This window comes from Corapipo altera, unplaced genomic scaffold (genome assembly GCF_003945725.1).
Source record: "Corapipo altera isolate COAL_440 unplaced genomic scaffold, ASM394572v1 53, whole genome shotgun sequence".
In the NCBI taxonomy this organism is placed as follows: Eukaryota; Metazoa; Chordata; class Aves; order Passeriformes; family Pipridae; genus Corapipo; species Corapipo altera.
The window spans coordinates 4,334,108-4,356,712 of NW_020884900.1; the positions used below are offsets into that span (position 1 = coordinate 4,334,108).

A 22,605-nucleotide genomic window follows, 5' to 3' on the forward strand; every position below is an offset into this window, starting at 1 on the left:
TTAAAAGAATACTTGAATAGTTCAGATTTTTTTTATATTATCACCTTCAGGAAGATGTTACAGTATTCCTTCTGTATCTCACTCCCTTTTATTGGCCACTACAGCTATAATAATTATATTGAGTGATGTGGTTTTCTTCTCTGATATTCTTTTAAATACATTCAAGATGTCCATACCTAATAACAGAAGTTCAGGAGCATAAACCTGTAGAACAGTTATATGGCTATTACAGTCCATTTTATCTTTCAGTAACTAAACTGAAGAAACCCTTATTCCTAACAACACTAGCCCTTCCTCTCTCTCAATGAATGGTGCCTGCAGCTATTGTCAAAGCTCTACTTACAGTACCTAAAATAAAGGGATGCTTCTGGTATGCAGAGGAACAAAAGACTTTTACATGCAAAAAACTGAAAATGGAACATTAATCCTTACATGTTTATAGCATTAAAAAATACAATATTGAAGATTTTTCTTATCTATGAAAAAATGAAAATGTTGCTTCTTTTATTTCCGTATTTCTATTTATAAATATTACAGACTACTAAAAACTGATCAACTGTGAGGGATGCAACCAAATCGGGGACAAATTCCATTGCTTCCTAACATTCTCCATCTGAACACTTATTTTTTCCTAATGCTTTGTCCCTTGGACAGAAAACTCTTCTTGCAACTTCTTCCCAAATGACTTACCGGCAGTGTTTATGTGATCCTGTTAAGGTTTCAATCACAAAGCATTCCCCTTCATTGAGACAATATGCAAGATCCTTGTCTTTGCATGGCTTAAAGTGCTCAGATCGCTCAGTGGAATACGTTGTGGTATCTGTGGAGAAAACAAAAAAAGGAAAGAAATGCTGTGAGGCTAAATATTGGATATTCTTAGAGTATGTTACATAAATTTGATCAAATTGGTCTCGGTAACATCAACTGACAGATTAATCAACAGAAAGCAAAAGCACAAGGCATGCAAACCCCAATGCGACTGCAATATTATTTAAAGTCAGGTTTCTTAAACAATTCACAAGAGGATGCTTATATTTAGAAATATATGCAGAAAAACAAACTAGACTGCAACAAAGCTGGAGTATAATTTCAACCACTTCCAATTTCCAAAGTATCCCTTCTAAAATGTAAAGACACCTACTTAGTATCCTATAATCAGATCAATATTTTCATATGACTACACTCAGATATGGTTTCAAGTAAGATACAATTATTTTTCATGAAAAATGAGCCACAGTATTTAATAGAACATCAATCTAAGAAACCCTCAAAAAACCCACTAATAAAATGAAAGGAAAAAAAAGAAAAAAAAGCCAAGTACTAAAGGTCAATGCTAATTTGATTCACCAGTCACAAAACCTGGCCTAAAACTTAACACAAGCAATGTAGCAGAGATTGTGTGATTTCAGGTACATTATTTGTAGATTTCTATTGGTCCATCCAAACACCCCCACACAGTTAAAACGCGTGACTACAGGATGAACTTTTGGCTGTACCTTTGGATATAGATAGAAAATTAGATTTGGAACAGGTTGACAGCATGTCCAGATGAGCTATCATTCTTGTCTTCTAATAAACCTCTTTAACCTTTCCAATCCATTTGGATTAATCAACAATAAAGTGAAATTTTCAGAGGAAGATGTCTGACTGACAGATATTTTAATTTTTTTTCACTAAGACAAGGTTTTTTTCTAATGAAGAGTGATTTTTCAGAGTAGATGGTGATTTCCACAGAGCCACGGTTCAATCTTCATATTCAGTCTTAATTGAAAAAGTTTAAATTCCTGATCACTTTGCAGGATCTAATATATACTGAAATAGCAAAAGAACATTTCCTTGTATACCATACAGACTACCACGGAATATTTTGTTGTCTTCTGTCAAAGGAATGAAGCAGTGCCCAATGGACAGAAAACCTTGCAAACTCAGAATTATACAAGCACACTAACTTGCTTTTTGCTCATAACTCAACAAGAAGGCAATATCCACCAAGGTAACACTAAAGTTGGAAACCAAAACACTGAACCACAAGACACCTGTAACTATGGTTCTGCAAGAAAAATTCGGATAATTCCAAAAATATTTCAAAGTAACTTTTTTTTGTTCTTAGTGTATTTTAAATAAAACAGTGCTACATTTTTTTCTTGTATCCAGACTGTCAGAAGATTAATATAATACATTTGCAAAGAATAAGAAAATCTGCACCCTGATCTTTGTATACAATACCTTTTTTTGTTTTCCCTCTCCAGAGAGAAAATACTGTAGTTCAAAGTTTTCAGTGGAGAGAAAAAAAATCCTGGAAACTACTGTTTCTAATGATTGCAAGCAAACCCTGAACTGAAATGTATCGAGTTGAATTTTGGAGACTATACAAGATATTTGTAAATGCAAACAGTTACCAGCATCTCACTGCTGATTTTCCAACAACGATCAGGTTTTATGAAACAAAAATATCTTCACACAGAGAAAAGGTAGCCCAGTTACTTTTTAAGGTCAGTTTTACACAGGAGCACTTAAACAACCATTTAAAACCTGATTAGGGAAAAAACCCCACAATATAAACTTGATTAATCAGTTATATTTCTATCCATTTTAAATAAGGAAAACTGAGGATGTTATTTGAAAGTACTTGTGATAATTACAAAGGGTAACTAAAACTGTTTGATGAGCAAAAACTCAGCTTGATCCAGCTTTAAAGAACAGAACACTTGTATTTCTCAGCTTGCTCTGAAGAAACAATCTGTGCAAATACCTTTCTGAAGGCAGCTGCAGTACACAGACCAAAGTAATCTGAGGTGTCCCCAAAGGACAAGAGTGAAACAAGGGAGACAGGCAGTATCACAAAGCATGTCTTTGAGCTAGTGACGTACTGAATTCTCAGAGCACAGCGTTTGAAGTGAAGGATATTCCTCTTCTCTCATAATTAAATACCTTGTCAAGGTCAGCATTTTAAAGTTTTAGATTAAATATATTCTTTAGAAGTTTTGTTCTGCTTTATTTTAATTACTTCTCTGTTCAGCATTAATCAACCCTTCTGTTTTATTTAAAAACAGGCATAAGTTGTGACACTACATTTTCTCCAACTGGACATGATCTCAAGTGTTTCTTTTTTTGTTTTGGGTTCTGTCTCTCATCTTTCAAATTAAGCACAACCATTGTAGGTAATGATGTTGGTGGTTTCTTAGGAGAGAATATAAGGACTGCACTCCCTTTGTTGAAAAGTACATAAATTTTTGTTTAGTTTCTTTTTGGTTTTGTTTTGCACAGTTTTGGGGGGGGGGGGGTTTGTTTGCTTTGGGGAATTTTTGGGGGGGGTCTTTTTTTTTTTTATTTATTTATTTTTTACATAAAATATAGTCTCATTATAGGCCAGTTTTTAGTTAAGTCTAACCATGTTGATGCATATGTACATTGTGCACAGTTGACCTGTACATAGGCCTCTGGTCTGCAGAGATCAGATGTTTGAGCTCCAGAGGTCATTCACAACATTCAGAAGCTGTGTTACTAATTGATATCCTAGATATACCTGTTTGGTATTTTCTGCTGGATATACTCACGTATAGGATACGTGAGTTTTCTGAGGAGTTACAATATTGCTGTTATTTCATGTTGCATTCATGATGAAACGAACTCTGTTACAGCTTCATTAAAAATGATAAAAACAAAATCTACAAACTTGTTCTAAATAGTATGGAAATAACAAAACAACAGAAAATATTACAGTTTCCCTGATTCTTTGTGTAATAAATAATAAATCTTATTGCCTCTTTTTTTTTTTTTTTTACTCTAAAACAAATACTGAACTGACTTTTCCACAGTGGAATAGTCCTTCACAGCTTCAGAAACACGGTAAATCAACATCATTCCATTGTGATGTTTTTAGTTTAGTTTTGGGGGGGTTTTTTAAGAATTGATAAAATCTAGGCATTCACAAATTTACTACTACAGTTACTTAATTTATTTTAGTGTTTGAACATGGGTAACAGACTGAAATGTTTATAGGTAACAAAAGGGAACTTCTGTTAAGCATGTCCTTGAATTCAGCATGTATAACGTAAGGTCTTTTTTCGTATTGTTTCATGCAAAAGCAGCAGGGCCTATTGATTTCTGCCAGGATCTTTCCAACTAAATTGGAATAAAGAAATTCTAGGTACTCTTGCTCTATTTTTCTTGCCTTACTATAGCAGCAGAGGTTTATGCATGATTCCCATACTTCAGAAACAGATATACCATTGCCAGCTCTCAGATACTACTGTTTAATCAAATGAACAAGAATTCAGCTCACGTTTCAAGGGAAGGCTTCAAGATCTTTTATGTATAAACACGGAGTTGGTTTGAAAAAATGCAGTCTTTGGGAATGTTGCAAAAAAATCAGCGGGAAGTTTACAGTACTTTTGTATAGGTCTCAAACTTGGTCTGAAAAAAAGTGTTAGTGAATTTGTATTCTTGCCTTGTTCATATATTTCATTATATTTACACCAGCGCAGGATGGCTCATTATAGCTAATTTACTGAATTATCTTCAAGGTATGATATGGTTACTAGAAATACTACCTGCTCCTTCAAGGCTAAAAGTTTCATTGTTTCCAGTACTATGCTCTGATATTGATAAACCTTTAACTACTGAGGAAAAACGTAGGAAAAGAGAGAATCCAAGATTTAAAATATCCTGGGAAACAGTGGTATTTGTAGCAGCTGTTTCTGCACAGACTGCAGCAGCAGCCATTCCCATCCATCACATCTGTCCCGCAGCATTCTGACTTTACAAACAGATTTTTCTGGTTACATCTCAAACAGAACACCTTTAAATGGTACCCACAGTACCTGGCCCTCACTGGACACATTTTTTCCAGACAGACAGCATTACCTGCTACAGGAAAAGTGAGGAAAAATGACCCAGGAGATCAAGAGAAAAAAAGATCCCACTTAACTTTTCTGAAGTCACTACTAAACAGGCATCCAAATTTTGTAACTACATAGGAACATTCACTTATTAACACCACCATGGTAAATACTTGGTGCATTGCCACAGAGGAATATGAAGATACCATGTTTAGTTTAATGCCAGAGCCTGAACACTCAAAGACTTTTTAAAAATACTGCATATTTTGACTAGCATTGGGTATTACTAGTTTTACAGACTCAGTAACGACACGCAACTTGCTTTTCCTTTATCTTTTTATCCATTTATAATGCATCATTTCTCAGAGAACCATTGCTCACTGAGGCACCAAAAAAGCGAGATGCTTATTTTAAAACCCTGATCCATTTTTAAATGCACTGCAAATAAAGTGAGCAAGTTACAAACAACTCAACTTCCTCTGACAATGCAAATCCAGTCACCAAAAAAATACCTTCTCCAAAAACCTCAACATTTTTTATAATGTATTCTTTTATCACTACTGCATTCCATAAAGGCAACAGCAAAGGTCAGTTAATAGCATACAGGGAGCTAAGTTTTATGTTCAATGAAGTCAATGGCAAAATATTTATGATGACTCGCTATAACCAGGGTTCTCTGAAGTTCTTAACAGTCACTTGCTGCTCCTCTCCTGATATTTCAGAATTATGTGGTAGCCTTACTAAAAAGGGTCTTGTAAAAAAATGAAACTTCCACAAAGAATTGTTTATATATTGCATATTTACTCACAATACAGTGAACCCTGAAAAACATACAACCTAAAATGTTTATTTCTGTCCTCTTCGAAGTAAACAAAAGGAGTGTAGGGTCCTAGCATGGTATTTGTTAAGGGAGAAGGAGAAGAAAACCTAAATGGTTACTTGCAAGTTTTTGTTATGAATTAGTCTTAGCTGATGGAAACTCTTTCTTAAGTTGTTGATATTTGCTAAGTGAACATTCCAGACACAGACATTTTTAATGGCAAAGCAGAGAACTTGCTTTGTCTGTGCTAATTGAACAGTAGTTGGCCTCAGTCATGGAAGACTGCTGGAATAATTAAATTTAAAAATTCTAGTAATAAATTATGAGAATTTAAAAAAAATAAAACTTCAGGGTTTTAAAATAGTAACAGGCTTCTCTTTCTAAACTTACTTGAATTTTTGCATGCATTTATCTATGATTAAAACCAAAAGCTTAATAAAAAATATGAAAAATTTTATTGCATTTACAGAGACAGTTTTGTATAAACTAGCAATAGAGTTCTGAATACAGATTATTCAAGAAGCTGCCCCTCAGCCATTTTGTGCCAGAGAAAATTTTATTTAATCCAATAACACTTTAAAGGTTTTGATTGCACTGTGATATAAAGCAAAATTGGGCTATAGATATGGGACTTGTTGGAGCTTTTCTATTATCCCTCAGATTCAAATGAACAAATCAGTATAATTTAGCAACAAACTGATAAAGCAGCAGATGCAATAAAACAGCATCATTTACACTAGTTGTCTTCACAGTCAGATTGTGGAGGTAGCTGAAATTATCATCATTGAGAGATGGCACAAATGGTTTTCCTTTGTATTTAATTCAGAGGATTATATAAGAAAGCTCATGTGGTATTAACCCAACCAGCCCATTGCTATGAAACATTTCTCTGTCAGTACAAGCACACCCTTAAACAGACTGCTTTCCTCCCCACATCACTGGGATGCAGAATCACATTCACAACTGCATAGAAACAGCAGTTCAAGCTCCAGAAGAAGAAATTAAAAAGTCATCTCTCCAAAAAACAGTACATGCTCTCTTGTCAGGAACTCCTAAATTAATTAAGTGTGACCTTTTTCCAGAAACAAATGTTGTTCATATTTTCTAAGCGTTTTAGAGTTTGAATGAACAAGTATTAATACCTATCTTGAAAAACACATTAAAGGTTTTTCAAGTTTCTAGTGCATTATTAGCAAAATATCATGTGCTATTAGAGAACTTCTTGCTGGTTACAAAACTCTTACATATAAAAGTATACCTTTGCTTTTGTGACTTCAAAAAAATCAAACCAAGCAAAAACAATGTACGAAAATGGGCCCACCTAATGGTATCTCGCAAGTGAAACTCAAAAGGGGAAAAGGAAATAATGCTGGCATCACTTTGAAAGGTATTATCTGATCCTATCTGTCAGAACTCAAATACTGAACCCTGAACACCACTGAAATTCATCCGAATTGCACATCAGAGGCTGCATTCTCCTGTGCAGTTCCAACTGAAACCAGTGAAAGCTGAACAAATGGGAGATGACTCAGGAGAGAACCCCGTGGGGCACAAAAGGCCAGGGTCTTTCACAAGTTCAATACCCAGGAGCCAAAGAAACAGCAGTGACTAAAACTCTAAAAGGTTTTAGCATTCAAAGTGAAGAGTTATATTGAAAACTGAGTGGTGACAGTTCTGATGGGCACTCTAGGGGCAGAGTGCTTTTGCCAATCAGACATGTATTCAGTTGGGTTTCAGTAGGACTTATTAATTGATCTAAAAGAAATTAATGGCGGAATTCAGTGAAAAAGTAGCATCCTCATGATTGTGCCAGAAGTGGATCCATCACCCACACCTAGGTTTCTCTCTCCTCTGACCCCTAGCACTCCCATCTCAGCACGCTGACATCTCTGGAGACACCAAAAGCCCTCAAGATTAGATGGCACTATTGCACCAAAAAGGGGCAGCCTTTTGGGGATGTGAAAATAGCTCTAGAAAATGGTCTCCAATAGATGGAGAAACTGAATTACTGTTAAATGAAATGACTTTTCAGCACAAAAGCAAAATAGTAAACTGATTAAAAGAAGACTTGCAGAGGTGCTAGCAAATTTTTTTTTTGGGGGGGGAGAGCGGGGGGGAGCAGGGACAGGACGCATACCCAAAACCAGAACAATTCTGAGAGGTTAAAAGATGCTAGAAGAAAGCAAGTATAGCATATATCTGTGATGTCTGCAATCACCAGTGCTCTGAAATAAAAAAGAATCCACCTCACCAAAATCTAATGAATCAAATCAAGAAGGAATATAAGAAAACACAAGAAGTGCAATGACCTAAATAACTCAATATTGCTATAACATAAGTATAAAAGTGGTGTTACAATTTTTTTTGCATGTAGTAAGAAAAAAAAAAATCAATTCACAGTTCTCGAAATCTTTTTCTTTCTTAGATCACAGCTGTCTTCTTTCTCCTTCTGCCTGTGAAGTACCATGTGGGGGTGGGAGTTTAGATGCAAGGATCAGAGAAGAGTAATGATAGATACCCTATATCTTGAAGATAAATATTGCTGTTTAGTACATAGAGGGGCTTTAGCTTCCCCAGCTACTTCTAAAGAAAGAAATGCTAAAATTGATAATGAAAGCATCATCACTAATCGTACCTGGTAAATGTTGTCACTGAACATCAACACTTTTTCAATCAACAGATCTGTAACAATCTGTATCTGCATATCTTTATACACACTATGATATAGGAAAGTTCTGGAAACAGAGTATTGTGTGATTTCATAGATTTTTATAGTAAGCAGTAGCACAGGGAAAACCCAGGCCTACGGCTACACAGGGCAGGGAAACCGGTCACTGAGTGCTGACAAGACTCAGCTTACCTGGGCTGATCTGTGTTCTGTGGTTTATAGTTCTTCTGGATGATTTACCACTTACTTAAAGTTGTAGAGAAATCATCCATAAATCACTTCTTACAGTCATTGTCAAATTACTGTAAGCTAAAAGACAGATATCTAATAAAATAAAAGAATTATACTAGTTTTGTGGGGAAACACTAAACATTTTCACATAAAAATACTAATTATTAAAAAGTTATGAGTAGGTTGGTTGATTGTCAGTGTGATGCTCTTTCTCCAAGGAGTTGAAATAGGTCAAGCAATGCATTGAATAGAAACCAAGGAAATAAGAAATGTAATTTTAACTCTAAGCTTCTGCATATTTCCAAGGCATGTAATCTAAAATTTATTCACTACGGCATTTATAATTTTGACATCCTTGTTATGTGGACATGCAAAGTCAGGCGATGAAACATGAACCTTACTCTCAACATTTTCTTTCATTAAAAACCCCACATATTCAACATCATATTTTTTTTCCTTAATTTCATTTCCTTACTTTGATTCTTTTAATTCAGTCTTCCAGAACAGAAAGGACACAGGTACGAGAAGGTAAAGTACCTTTGCTACAGCTCCCTCATCCTGTACTGCTCCGTTCTCATGTATGGATTACCATACAAGATTTCTCTTGTTCTCTTTCTCAGGTGAGAACACTTTTCCATCTGTTTCTGACACGCAATTGTAAGAAGTTCACACGCTGCAAATCCCCTTGACCTTACTACCAGTACACAACAAACTGCTCAGCTTTATTAACCAGCATTTTCTAATGTAAGTAATTAGGTAAATCACATATAGCTTTTTAACTTAAATCCACATTGTTCCAACATAGCAAAGAGTCAGTGAACTGTGGTAAGAAAGAGCCAGATAATGAGGTTCTCATGTGGGCTACTACAGCTTCAGAAACTACACTTCAGTCAACAAAACCCAAGTTAGGGCTAAGTTTGACTACAGATGTCAAAGGTATATCTAATATCACATCTATACAAATATTCTGCAATATTTCACACAATAATATAAACATTATCTCTTTCTATTTCATGAAACCTTGGCCTTTGACTCACATTCAAATCACATTTAGTTGCATTCCCCTCTGGTCTTCAATTTAAAAAAGTCATGAGTTCGACATCCATGATACAAATCTAAGTCATTGTTTAATAACTGAGACAGATTTTTCTTCTCAATTCTCTGCAACAGAGACCATTATGTTGGTACAAAATGAGTTTAAAACACTTAAAACATCTTGGCTTGGCTGCTTATTATTAACACATAGACAGCCTTAGTGCAATAACCCAACATACATACAGTCTTGGTTACTGTGAACAAAGGAGCAAAGGGAAGAGAAGACATGGAGTTTGCAGCTATAAGGAAAGATGCTTTTGTAGAGACAGAGTATAATGCACTCTGAAATCTCTCTTGGGACCATGGTCACTACAAACAACATTCTGTGGGGTCTCCTGTTTTTCATTTAGGTTTCCATGAGCCAAGGTACTCTGCAAAGGTGCATTTGGAAGCACACAAATGCTCCTACATCCACTGTGTTCTACAGTTCTAGTTTTATAAACTAGACACCCCAAGTGAAGTGGGGTCTCATATGTTATTGACTCAACGTTTGATAATTAAGTTTCATGAGATGTAGTTATTACTTAAAATCTGCATTTCCCTTTGCAGTGCATTTAATTATTAATTTTAATGTTATATTAAAAGTTAATTTATATTTTCTTCCCACAGTGCAGGTAGTTTAGAGCATGGCTGACTGGCAGGCAAGAGAAACATGCACACAGCTCTTTTATATAATGCTACTGTGAGAAGATTATAAAGTATCAGAAACTTAATTAACACAAGAGCTAGCTACCAAAAGGAAATGGAACTTACTTGCCAACCACATTTAGTAATCTCTATAATGGCTACATCCTGCCACAATCATCAAGAGAGGACATATAAATCAATCTTTCAACAGTGACAAACTAGTAAATGAGTAAGCTATCATTGTCACTACGTTGATTTTAAGTCCTACTAAGTCCTTCTGAGACCACAGCACCAGAAGCACACTGAGCACTCAAATCTGAGTGTCTGCATTTATTCAGTGGCTTATAAAAAAATCTAACACCCTACCATCTACTCCTTTTCTAATCATTCCTTCCTCGTTGCATACACACAGCTGTATTACATATTGCAGACAAACATCCAGGCAAAATCAGCACCGACTGCCACAGAGATCTGATTATCAGGAGCTATTTCACTTCCAGACACTCGTGGTATAAGACAATGGGACCAGGAGTTGCTTGGTAGCATTGCATCTCACCAGCAATTCTAGCTGCCAGGGCATTTGGGGGTTATAAATATTTCTGGGCACCGCATTTTTCATCCTTAATCAGTTTCGAGCAACTGAAGTATTACTGCAGGCAAGCATAGTGCTATGAAATAAATATACTCTCACTCCTCTTTTTCGGTGTAATCCACTTGTTTTGGTATGGGTTATGATTTTTCGGTTTTACGTAACTGAATTAACCTTTACAGTGTACCCTTCAACAAAATAGTTGTGAAAGCCATGATTAAAAACATTCCAGCAATTATTTAAAACTCCACTGAAGATCTTGAACTAAAAATGTCCCCAAGAACTAAGACTAACCAGAATTTTAAAGTTCTCAAAAACATTCAGGTTAATTTTCTACTCATCCGTGACTACACAAATTCAGCAGGTCTTATGCTTTGCCTCTCTCCCTTTTCAATTTCTAAGGAAAAATAGTATATATTTTTTAAAATTAAAGTTTACGAAAAAAATACCAAAATAACTCAACACCTCTCCAATTTTATGCACCTGAATAAGCAGTGTAATTGAGGGAAAAATAAATTACATGGTCAGTTTTCCCCTCCTATGCAGTACAAACTCAGAAAACATGAGGTCTGCAGGGTGGGCTTCCAGCAGCATAAATTCCAACGCTACACAAACCTCAATCTTTGTTCACATTTTAAGCCACAATGAAAACAGCATGACAGAACAAAGCCACCACTACTTGCATGTCAAAAAGGGTAAAGTTCATGTTAAAAATAGCATCAACAAATTTGCACCGTTGCAATATTTTTATGATATTCACAATTTTCCCCTATTTCACATTAGGAAAAGAAAAAAATGAAACATCTGTAGCAGCTTCTCTTCTTGCTCCAAGAAGCATTAAGATGCAGTCTAATCCTTCAGTTCTCTCCACTCTGCAATTAATTGGTTTAGATAATACAGACTAAGCACAATTGTAGCAGACATCTTTCAATGAAACTATCTTTGCAAGAAACTCGCATGAAATAGAAAACAGAAGTATTTGTTAGCTTTCCTGAATCAAATCCATGTTAACCCAGGTTATCTCTCAGCATTAGCTAGCACAGAACGTGAAATTTCCCATACTGAAGTTGCGTCCTTGTTTTATTACTCAGATTAATTCCGTATATAATTGAAACTGAAATATCTCCTACCTTTCCCAATGAGAAATTTGGACAATATCACAAGCACTTTGTGTCTCACTGTACCAGTCTGATGGTCGCAAAGCAGTCAGCTTTGCGCTGCTAAACAAAACAGCTTGAGGTTCAACAAATCAGCAGTGTTGGCATCTGATATAGCTAAAGTAAGGGGGAGGAGAGTCATTGCGAGATGTCACTGACAACTTCATTTCCACTTCTGTGCAAATTAAATGTAGGCTGGGGCACAGAATTGGAACATAATTAGACATAAAAAGTAGGACTGTAGGCTCTGGTTGACTGAAGATATTAGTACAGTAAAGAAAAAGCCAATTAAACTAGTAGTTTAACTTACAAACTGCAGCATTAATAATCCTAACAGAACTACAAAACAACAGAAGTCCAGCTCTGGAAATGCAACATTGAGCATCTCCAGTGGCAGCCTAATTCCATTATAACATCTCTCAATCGGAAAATGCACCACATACACCATTCTAGTGCCACTGGACTGGAGAAAAACACATACAGAAGCAACAGCTGTGATCACTGAAATATGAGAATACAACCTGAGCGATTAAGAACTGGGTAAGAAAAGGTAACAGAAAAACTGTATTATCCTTTTTTGGTGGCTTCTAGTTCTTTAAAGTTTATATATATAACATTTGTAGTCACAACTGAATAACTGTTCCAACTTATACCACTTACACATCTTTCAACCTGCTAACCAGAAAAATAAGCACAATATTTCACAACCGTTACTGTGTTAGGTTATTTTTAATGACATTTTATAACTAGTAGGAGATTTATTGTCTACTCAGAAGCTGCCCAATAGGCAGCTAATGTATCATTGCTGCAGCTGTCTCTGAATTTGTCATGTTACAAAGCTGACTCAGACAGGAATTTTGTGCCAGAAGATCTTTGGCGGCAGCAGCAAAAATCCTGGTAATATCCCCTCTGGAGAGCACAAGTGCTACTCTTGGAAGGGTGGAAAAGGCCAAGAAAAAAAATAAATCAGCTGATAAATAAGCTGGTTTCAAAATGCTTCAGTAATCATTGTCATAAGTTCACAGGAGATGAACACTACCACTAATCAACTCTTCTAACAGCATCCCATTTCACGTTTGTGGAAAGAAGTCCAGGCAGAAATATTTACTCATTACAGTATTTTGCTCCCCCCTCTTCCAGTGAATGGTTAACTTTTGACTTTGTTCTCCAATCACGCTGGTTTTTAAATTATTCTGATGTAACGTTGCCGAGGTCGCACACATATGTACATATATACCCAAGTATTTAAGGCTTTAAATTATGGGGAAAGTGGATTCAAACAGTGGTTCACCGAGCTCATACAGGTTCACGTTTAGAGCTTAAGTGGGAGAGACAAGACACAAGTGTTTGCCCTAATCAAGATGCATTTGCTTCTTAGCCATTCCCCAGAAAACATGAAGATGGTTTCCTTTGCAAACTATCGGCCCTACTGTTCTCCTGTGTAAATCTTCTCAGAGAAAAGATTGTTTTATTTGTGCAAGTTCTGACCAAGGATACCAGTAAAGGATGCAGAATGAGAGACTAAGTGAAATAAGGAAGAATAAATAAATCAATCAGGTGCTAAAGTATAGTTTCTCCAAATATATATATATATATATATGACAAAGGGTAGCAGGTATTAAAGGGAACATAAAATACGAGGCAGGGGAAGGAAAGTGACAAAGACAACCAACAAACAAAAATGCTGGAAATTCAGGATGTCCAAACCCAAACATTCTCACACAAAACAGTTAGCAGGTCCCTTTGGGAAAGAAACATTGGAATTACAAAAGCCAACCTTATACCTCTATGTAAGTCTACCTTTTACATAGCAGAGATGTAACTTGGATGAACTCAAGGCTAAAGGAGTATAACCCAATAAATAGTGGAGTACATTATGCTTGTAAATAGCAGGTATACAGTTAGGATACATACCTATATATCCTACCTATATATCCAACCTATATAAATATACATGAGTATCTATTTACATATTTTATCCATTTCAATCTATGCATTAATATAGGTTTACGAGTCAGTTGAAACTTCCACTTACACTGCTTCAAACTAGGGTATAAGTGTACCACTGCTTTCTCTCCAATTAGACCTATATTAAAACAAGGTTACCAACATTACTTGTTAAAAAGAGGAAAAGTCCCCATTGTCTAACCAGACACCTAAGCCTGGTTTAGAAGTACCCTTTCAGAGTGATATTACAAGGTAGTTCATTTTGAATCTGGGATTTTATTGATTTTTTTCTTTTTCTAAGGAGTTATTTTTGCATCGCCTCATTTTTCACTTTCTTTTTGCCAACAGTAAATTTAGACTGAATGCTCTCAGAAGCAGTAGAAAATGTGTGATGGTTTGGACCTAATTAAAACCTATGCAAAAGCATGGAAAACTTGAGAGTAGGGGACAGTACACCCTCAGAAGTTCTCTAACACGTAGGCAAGTGAAAATTCTTTGGCTTCAATAGAGCACTGGGCTGAATTAGCCATCTTTTGCATAGGGAAATGCTTCGTTAGTGCAGAAGTTGTTTAAACAGATCCCATACCAGTCCCCTTGAACAGTCACTGGCATGTATAAAACAGAGACATATCCATGTCTAGAAGAAGGAGAGAGTCAGAATTTCTTTCTTCCAAGCTGATCTCATTTTTGCTGCAACAGCCTCTGTGGGGCACTGGAAGCTGGAGTAAGCTAGAACAAGCTAGAACAATTTTCAGACCATCTAGTTTGCATGAGCAATAAGGCTGGCATCTGGTGCCTCTAAAAATAAATACAATTAAAAAAAAAAAATCAGTCCTGAGATGGTGGAATTAATGTTTCACATCCCTTTTGGCAGCTTGTATCTCTCCATTTGCCAGCTACTCTATTTTCTTGCTGTTTTCTCCAGTTGAGTATGCTTCATGGTTATTCAGAAGATTTATGTATTTTCTTATGCTACTGCCTTAGTAATGTCAAACATGCAAGATGATAGTTTCTGCTAGCTAATTCTCTTGCCACTAGATGACAAGGACTTCAAAGAGAATGAACATCTTGAGTCTTTATTACCCAACTTCCCACTTGCACACACACTGCATGTAGAGTTTGTCTGAGGCGGCAACTTGATAGCAAAGCAAAACACAGAGCACATCAGTTCTGCACATCTTGTGAATGCAGATAAGCTGCAGGAATTCAGCAAACAAAGGGAGCAGTACACCCTGCCATACACTTAATCATAAAGGTGGCACACTTATCTGTGAGTACACATGAGATATGGATATTACTGAAAATCTCTGCACATTTTACTGGTATATCAAAGTTCAAATCAGAAAGTGGCTTCTGGGTACCAAGATCTAGATCACACTTGAACTGACTATTAGAAATGAAAAATTCACAGAATCACCAAAACACAGTATGGAAGAAAATCAGGATTTTCAGAAACCCTCTATGGCTGGATAAAGTCTCAGCTGGTATCAGAAAAGCCCACAAATCTGTTGCATACACCATGGCTACTCAGATTAATATCTGAATAGTGCTACTATTTGGGATGTGCCAAGAAACATTTCAAAAATCTTTGTATCCATAATTATCATAACACAGCCAATTAGAGTTGGTAATGATTGTTTCAGAAAATAAATAGATCACTGATGCTGTATTTTTCCATGCCAACACAACTGCACATGCATCATGAGGCCACGGGTCTGAGAAACCTCGATTCAAACATCACATCTCAGTTCAGAACCTGCAGCGTCCCTTCCACGTGCAATGTAAGGACTTCTGGTGATTTTCCCAGGCTCACATTTCATCACAGCACCATCAAAAACAGGTGAGATTTCTGAGGACAGCAACCAACCAGGCAAATGGCTGAAAGATTGCCCACTTATAAAACTCCGGCTGAAATTCAGCCTTCTAACAGCTGCAGCCATGTTCGTGACATCTTGAAACAAACTGAACTTCACTCCTACCAAGATTTGCTTTTGTATGCAAGTTTTTGCTGCCCTACTTTAGTAGTCAGGAAGGACTCATATGCTTCACATCTCCTTCTCTCTCAGGGTGATGCTTAATTTTTAATGAATTGCAATTAAGAAGTGAAGACCCACCCTCCATCCACCTCCACACAGCTTACACCTCCAGCAACCACCTCTTCGCTATTCCCTTCCCTCCCTCTTCAGCACCGGAGGCACAATGTACAGGGTGTGGGACTCTCCCATCTCTTCACAGAACTAGACAGATGAATACACTGGGAGCACATCAGGAAGCAATTCAGATTCAGGCATTATTTCAAAGGCTGTGTACTTTGAACATTCCTTGAAATGCTGGAAGAAATATGAAGATCCGCAATTTTTTTAGTTTTCTTATCTGGGACACATTTTACATAGGGAGAACTGTCAAGGGTTGAGAGTTTACCATTTTGAGCTATCCAAAAAAACAGAGTATAGCTCAAATCAGGACAGAATCTGCCCTAAAACCAAGAACGGTTAGTCTCACATTGTAGATGTTAATATTCTCCATATTGCTGTGAGCTGTATTTCATATTATTTGTCTAGCATCAGAGCTATGCGGAGTACTTCACAAAATGCAGGAAATTAAGATTTTCTCCTAGGAAATTTTTCTCCCAAGTTTTAAGAGAAAAATACACTGTGAAGAGGGTCATGAACTCTAGAGGACTACTAAGTCAGCTTTCCACTCTTTATGACTGAAGAATTACATATGCAGTCAGTGCAAACATCTAAGCTTACCATGTTCATAATTATGACGTACCAATGAATTTTAAAAAAAAAGAAACAACAACAAAAAAAACCCCAAAAAACAAACACCAAAACTAATAACAAAAACCCATACCACCATCCTTATTATTTGCTGCAGACACACAAAAGCACTTATCTCCTCCCTCTACTCAGTTTTCAATTGCACTATTTCTATACTGCTTTCGTCTGGGCTTGTTGACAGACACACATGCACTTCCCAACCCATTTCTGAATTGGAGGTGTCTAATTTTGCAGATATCCTTCATTGCTTTACACTCATATAACTGTGGCATACAAGAATCTATACAGGCACAAACACTCTTTAGTTTCACTAGAAGAGAGGCCAGAGTTGTTAATACATATTGGTTGGTTGCAGCAGTGAGAAAATTTAGATTGGTGGGTGCTCCTATCTATGTCTGATTGGTTATGGAACCAGGCAGGTGCCATCAGTAATAACTTTTGACAGTCACGTGCAGGATTTGTGCTTGATAGACTGAAGTCATTAATTTGGTAATCTTATAATTCACCTGGTTTTTAATCAAAATTCAGTCATGCACATACATACATACATATGGACACATACATCCACTGTGGCTTGCTTGTTTATGAACATATCAGTTGTTTGGCATAAGATTTATGGGGTGGATTGCTGGTAAACAACTTTAACATCTCATTTCAGTTTTATCCGGGGAGAGGCAACAACATGAAAAAGACTGAAAAATTATTCTGTGCTTCAGTTAGTATTTTAAAACTCTAATATATAGCACCACCCGCTCCCTGGAGCTTTGGGTACCTCTGGGGACATTGGTATTTCAAGAGCTACAAGTTCACTTTGATAGAGGTACTAGAAAAAACAGCCAAGAGCTACTTCATTATTTGCAATCCCAGTAATAAACATGGTATGTTAAAGGCTTCAGCACATTAGTTACTGATCTTAAATCTCTTTAATGATATGAAACGTTTTAAGATCCAATATTTGTCACAGACAGAATATTCTCTGGGTTTATTTGCTATGATCTAAACTATATCCAAGCAATGTTTATAAAACACTGTTGATAGCAGTTAACATTCTCAACTTGTTTCAATTTAAGTAGAGAAGGCAAAATTTCTCTAGGTTAGCACTACGGAAAATTTTATTCCACTAGATGAAAGTTTAGTTAGACATTCAGTAGGGGGAAAGCATCTTGAATAAATCTCTGTATCATGACAGCTCCGTGGCCTCATTTACTGATACACTACAGGATTACGAAGGGGGTGGAAAGAATACAAACCCAAACATCCCTCTATTCAGCCCCAGTCCATTTAGAATGATATGAACATAAGTACCACAGTTTTCCTGCCTTCTCCACCTTCATTTCACCCTAGTTCTGTGGAGAACCTTCAAAATGGTAAAGACAGAATTTGATCTTCGAATACATCTTTTACAGAGAATTCTATCTCTACAAACAGAAAACTAAACTTCTGCCATCCCAGAGGCACATCAAAAAAAATCCCCACAAAGTAGCCCACAATTCAGGGGCTGGGGGGGGGGGGGGGGGAGAAAAAAATGCAGCCTATTTTGAAAGAACAGTTTTTCAAAAGTGCCCTCTTTGCTCAAACGGGATCACCTTTGAACAGGAGGTTCAGCCAAACTCCCGTCTGGACCACTCCAGCAGTGGTCACAGCAGTGACAATGGCTTCTGGCGACCCCCAGCACAATTAATATGAAATCACAACAAAAAGTAGTTGTTTGACCTTTTTTTTTCCCCTTTCTTCAAATAAATATAGAGAGACAAATCTTGATCTGAAAAACTGTAATCTACATCAAAATAAAGAGAAAAATATCATTATTAACCTTCAACAGAAATACAAGGGAAACACAATGATCCACTGCATGTGACACAGAGTGTTTATAGCACAGAAAATAAACCCAGTATACCTGAACCATTCTAGATCCACTGCCTCATTAATTTTCATTTTCACCAAAGCTTTAATAAATGAGAATGTGCACCCCAAACACCAGACTTAGGTGTAATTAGAAGCTTTTAAAATGCAAAAGTAATTAATCAGCTATTTCTCATTTTAATCACAAAAAATAAAGTCACAGAATCAAAGTTGGAAGGGACCTTGGCAGGTTAGCTAGTTCAGCATCCCTCTCAAAGTTCAGTCAAACACTAAATTTAGATTGGGTTGCTCAAGGCTTTGTGCTGAAAAGTCTAGAAAACCTTCAAAGAACTGCGTATTCAATATGAAATTTAATATATCAAGGAGAAAATATCCTGAAGAGATATCCTCTCATGCACCTTTTGAAGAAAGTAGGCATAATACTTCTGATCACATATGATGCTATTTCCCATTACTTCTTCACAATAGTTGACCTGGCTTAGCTGTGCAGCAAGTGAGGGTAACAGGAGGTCAAAAAGATACCAGAGAATATCAAATTATAAATCCAAGCTGTCTTCAAGTATTTATTTTTAATTTTAATGTAATGACAAACTCCATTTAAAATACAAAAACAGTCACACCCCCCAACCAAAAAGGCTCATATCAACCAGCTCTTTCAGGAGACACTCTGCATATATGTAAACATGTATATTCATATCCCGTGTCCTGTTATGTCCAAAAAACTCATTATGATATTTGTATAACACAAGGTTTTCCAACCATTCAACTTGGAAGCATCTGGCAAAGCAACTCGCTGAAATAATAACTAGAGCACAGACTATGGTAAGGAAATTACTACGAAATAATAGTTTATTTAAAATACTTTAAGTCTATCTATGCTCATTTAATATATTCAAGAGGATGTACTTTGTAATATTTTGTAAGGCAAAGTTTTTCTACTACAAGACCTGTACCAATATTCTTTCTTCCCATCTATACAAAATCAAAATAAAAATAATATAAATCAGTATTTTAAGAAACTTCTTTTTCAAGAAGCATGCTCTTGAAATAACTGCCTGTAATGGTGGTGGACTGTAAATCTTAAACCAAATGACACATTTATTTCCGAGAACACCCTCTAGCAATCATTTTCATTTATGTCTTTTAAAAAGCACACGATGTTGTCTGTGTAAATATTATTTTGTTCCTCTGATTGGTTTCAATAAAGTAATTTTTCCAGGCAGAACATCTAAATTACCACATATTGAAATCCACAGTGTCTTACACCCATCTGGTTTGGATTTGTGAAGTGGATTGTTGTTCATACATTTTCACCTGGGTGAAATAAAACTGGGTTGATGAAGCAGTAAATATTTTTTTATTGAAAACAATGAAAGATAAATTCTGAGCACAGTCCACCGCTAATTACTACAGGTACTCTGCCAAATATTTACTTAAAAATCAGCAACAAGCCAAGCAAACAAAGCAGAACACACACTTGCACAGCGACCCAAGGGGTCAATCACACAGCCCAGAATCTTGCTGCACATCAGACAGCCTTATTAGTTACCATCTGCAACAGGAACATCATCTTATTTTTTCTGAACTCTGTCACAGTAGTTTTTATGCACCTGAGATGAAATCTATTCCTGTTTTCCTTTGGACATGCTTGAAGGTGTGCTGACCAGTTATGGCATCTATTGAGGTCCCAGTTTACACAGTTGCAAAATAGCTCTGCCAAATCCCTGGATAAGAAGTGCTTTGTCATTCATTTAAAAGCAAAGCAAAGCAACCATCCCAGCCAGTAAATCCCACCCTCTAGCCCAAGAAAAAACAAATTCAATCAGAAGATATGCAACAAGGGTACATGCTAATAAAAGAGATGGGTGGAAAAAAACCCAAGAAAACCTCAAACTCTTAAATTCTTTTCACTAAACCAAAAAAAGAACATGTTCTTGCTTCTCTTCTTAACCAGCTGGCATGCTATCTTCTCCAGACAATGCAGAAGCCCTAGTTTCCTTTTTTTCTATCTCTCAGTTATCTATCTTCACATTATGCATATCAAAGAGATCAGAAGCTCTAACAGAGTACCCTCACTGTTGAGCTTTCAAAGATTGCTGTACATCAGTCTAGTCTTGATTTAAATTGCTGATTCAGTAGTATGTGTTTAATTCAAGGCATCTAGAAATGACAGTTAGTTACATAAAGCAATTAACTTTATTCATCTAGTCTGGGAAACCTTACAGTCCAATCTTTATTAAAGTATCACGCCTACAGATTAGGTTACCTGCATGAATAGTACTGCTGATTTCACACACCTAAAATTAGGACTATCTTTGCCACTTGGGATTAGGTGTCCATCTCCTTTGTACAGGTTTTTACAGTACAGACTGTACAGTAGCCGATGGCACTAGAGAGATACCCAGCACGTCAGTAACAGCAGGCAGGTGTGTTATTGCATCCTCTGCTGGCCTGAATTAGAGGATGTTAGCCTCTTCAAAACCCACAGCACGAGCCCCTGGAGCGTCCATTCGAGTCAAGGAAACAAGTACTCTGAAAAACATTCACACAGAAAGCTGATGCACTGCACATCGGAACCAGAGGTTATTATTTATCAACTTAGGTTTGCACATTTAAATGCTCTCATTTTAAAAATAAAGTCACATGACATTCTATTCCAGTGCATCTGTAGAGTCAGTGATTCATCTAATCAGTTTGCTCTTGTGCAGTCTGATTTACTGAGCTGCTGCAAGTACCTCTTAAATTGTTTTACTGAATTATTCCACAGCAGTTACATGAGGATGAGCTGAATATTTATTCCCTGTCCAAAGGCAGAGCTCCTAAAAGTGTCACTTGTGTTGGGTCATGTCCTAATTTTCACTGACATACCTTCAACATAGAAGTCTTAACCCCAAAAGGTCTCTGGATTTAGAGAACAGGACTGTCTTTTCAGTGTGGTAATACTGGTTGTGCAGAAAAGGGACAAAGAAAAACCCGTATCAGTGTTCCTAAAATTGGGTAGTCCTGATCTAGCATTCTGCCTTCATGTGACTGATATTCAGAGAAGTTTCTGAATGACAAAAATATCATTAGGTTATATTAGTATTCATATTTTGATTGCATTTAGTGCTTTGATACTGGCATCTCTTCTTCACTTTGCTGCCTGTGGATTTAGCATCCAAGATACGCCACCTCGGGGACATGTGCAGCAGTCTCCACTGCAGACCATTCACAGGTTTGAAGACTCGAGGGAAGACTGTGGAACAGATTAAACTGTTACAGGGGCTGAGTCCAGCCTACAGACGGTGCCTCTGGCTCTGCACGCTCACACCACAGTGACTGCAATGAGTTCTAAACTAATTAGTACATGTTCTGCTGGCAATTTATACTCTCAGAAGCACGAAGCTCTGGTCAACTAAGTGTGAAAATATTTACTCAGTTCTCAGGTTATTGCAGCACGTGATGAGCCGCTGCGCTTAAGAGCAGGTTGTATATGCAAACTAGTTGAATTCATTACTGCTCTCATCTGCTGTGAGAAGATAGCAGGACTGATTTCAATCAGCATTTTTAGATGCAAGCTGTTTACACTACATACCTACAATTAGCTAAAACCTAAGCGTTTTAGCTTACAACCTTATTTCCCTCCTCCTCAAGAGTTTTAATCTAAAAAAAAAAATTAGAAAGAGCAGGGAACTGTGCAAGGTTTGTAATTTATTCAAGGCTGCAGAGCAAATCACAGTGAGAACTGCAGTTATCTCACATGACACCCAGCCCAGCACACAGCCATTGAATTAGTGGTGTTAAGATCCCACATTTCAGCGTGATATCCATTCATTATGTTTTTTATGCTTGGCTAGAAACAACAAGGGGAAAACACCCACAACACTGTAAAAAAAAAAAAAAATTGGCCATTGAAATACATTTCAAAGCTTCCCAACCTTTCCCGTCCTTCATGATATATATTCTGCAAGACTGCTCCCATGATTCAAATGAGTTGATGGCTTT

At 36.7% G+C, this 22,605-nt stretch overlaps 1 protein-coding gene across 1 annotated transcript in view; it reads right to left on the minus strand.

Annotated features, from left to right (window-relative positions):
- NRG3 (neuregulin 3) overlaps nt 1-22,605 on the minus strand; it is a 362,476-nt gene that overhangs the window by 218,909 nt on the left and 120,962 nt on the right. The window contains exon 3 of the mRNA XM_027649690.1: nt 691-820. Coding sequence (XP_027505491.1) covers nt 691-820 — 130 coding nt within the window. The remainder of the gene's footprint in view (nt 1-690; nt 821-22,605) is intronic.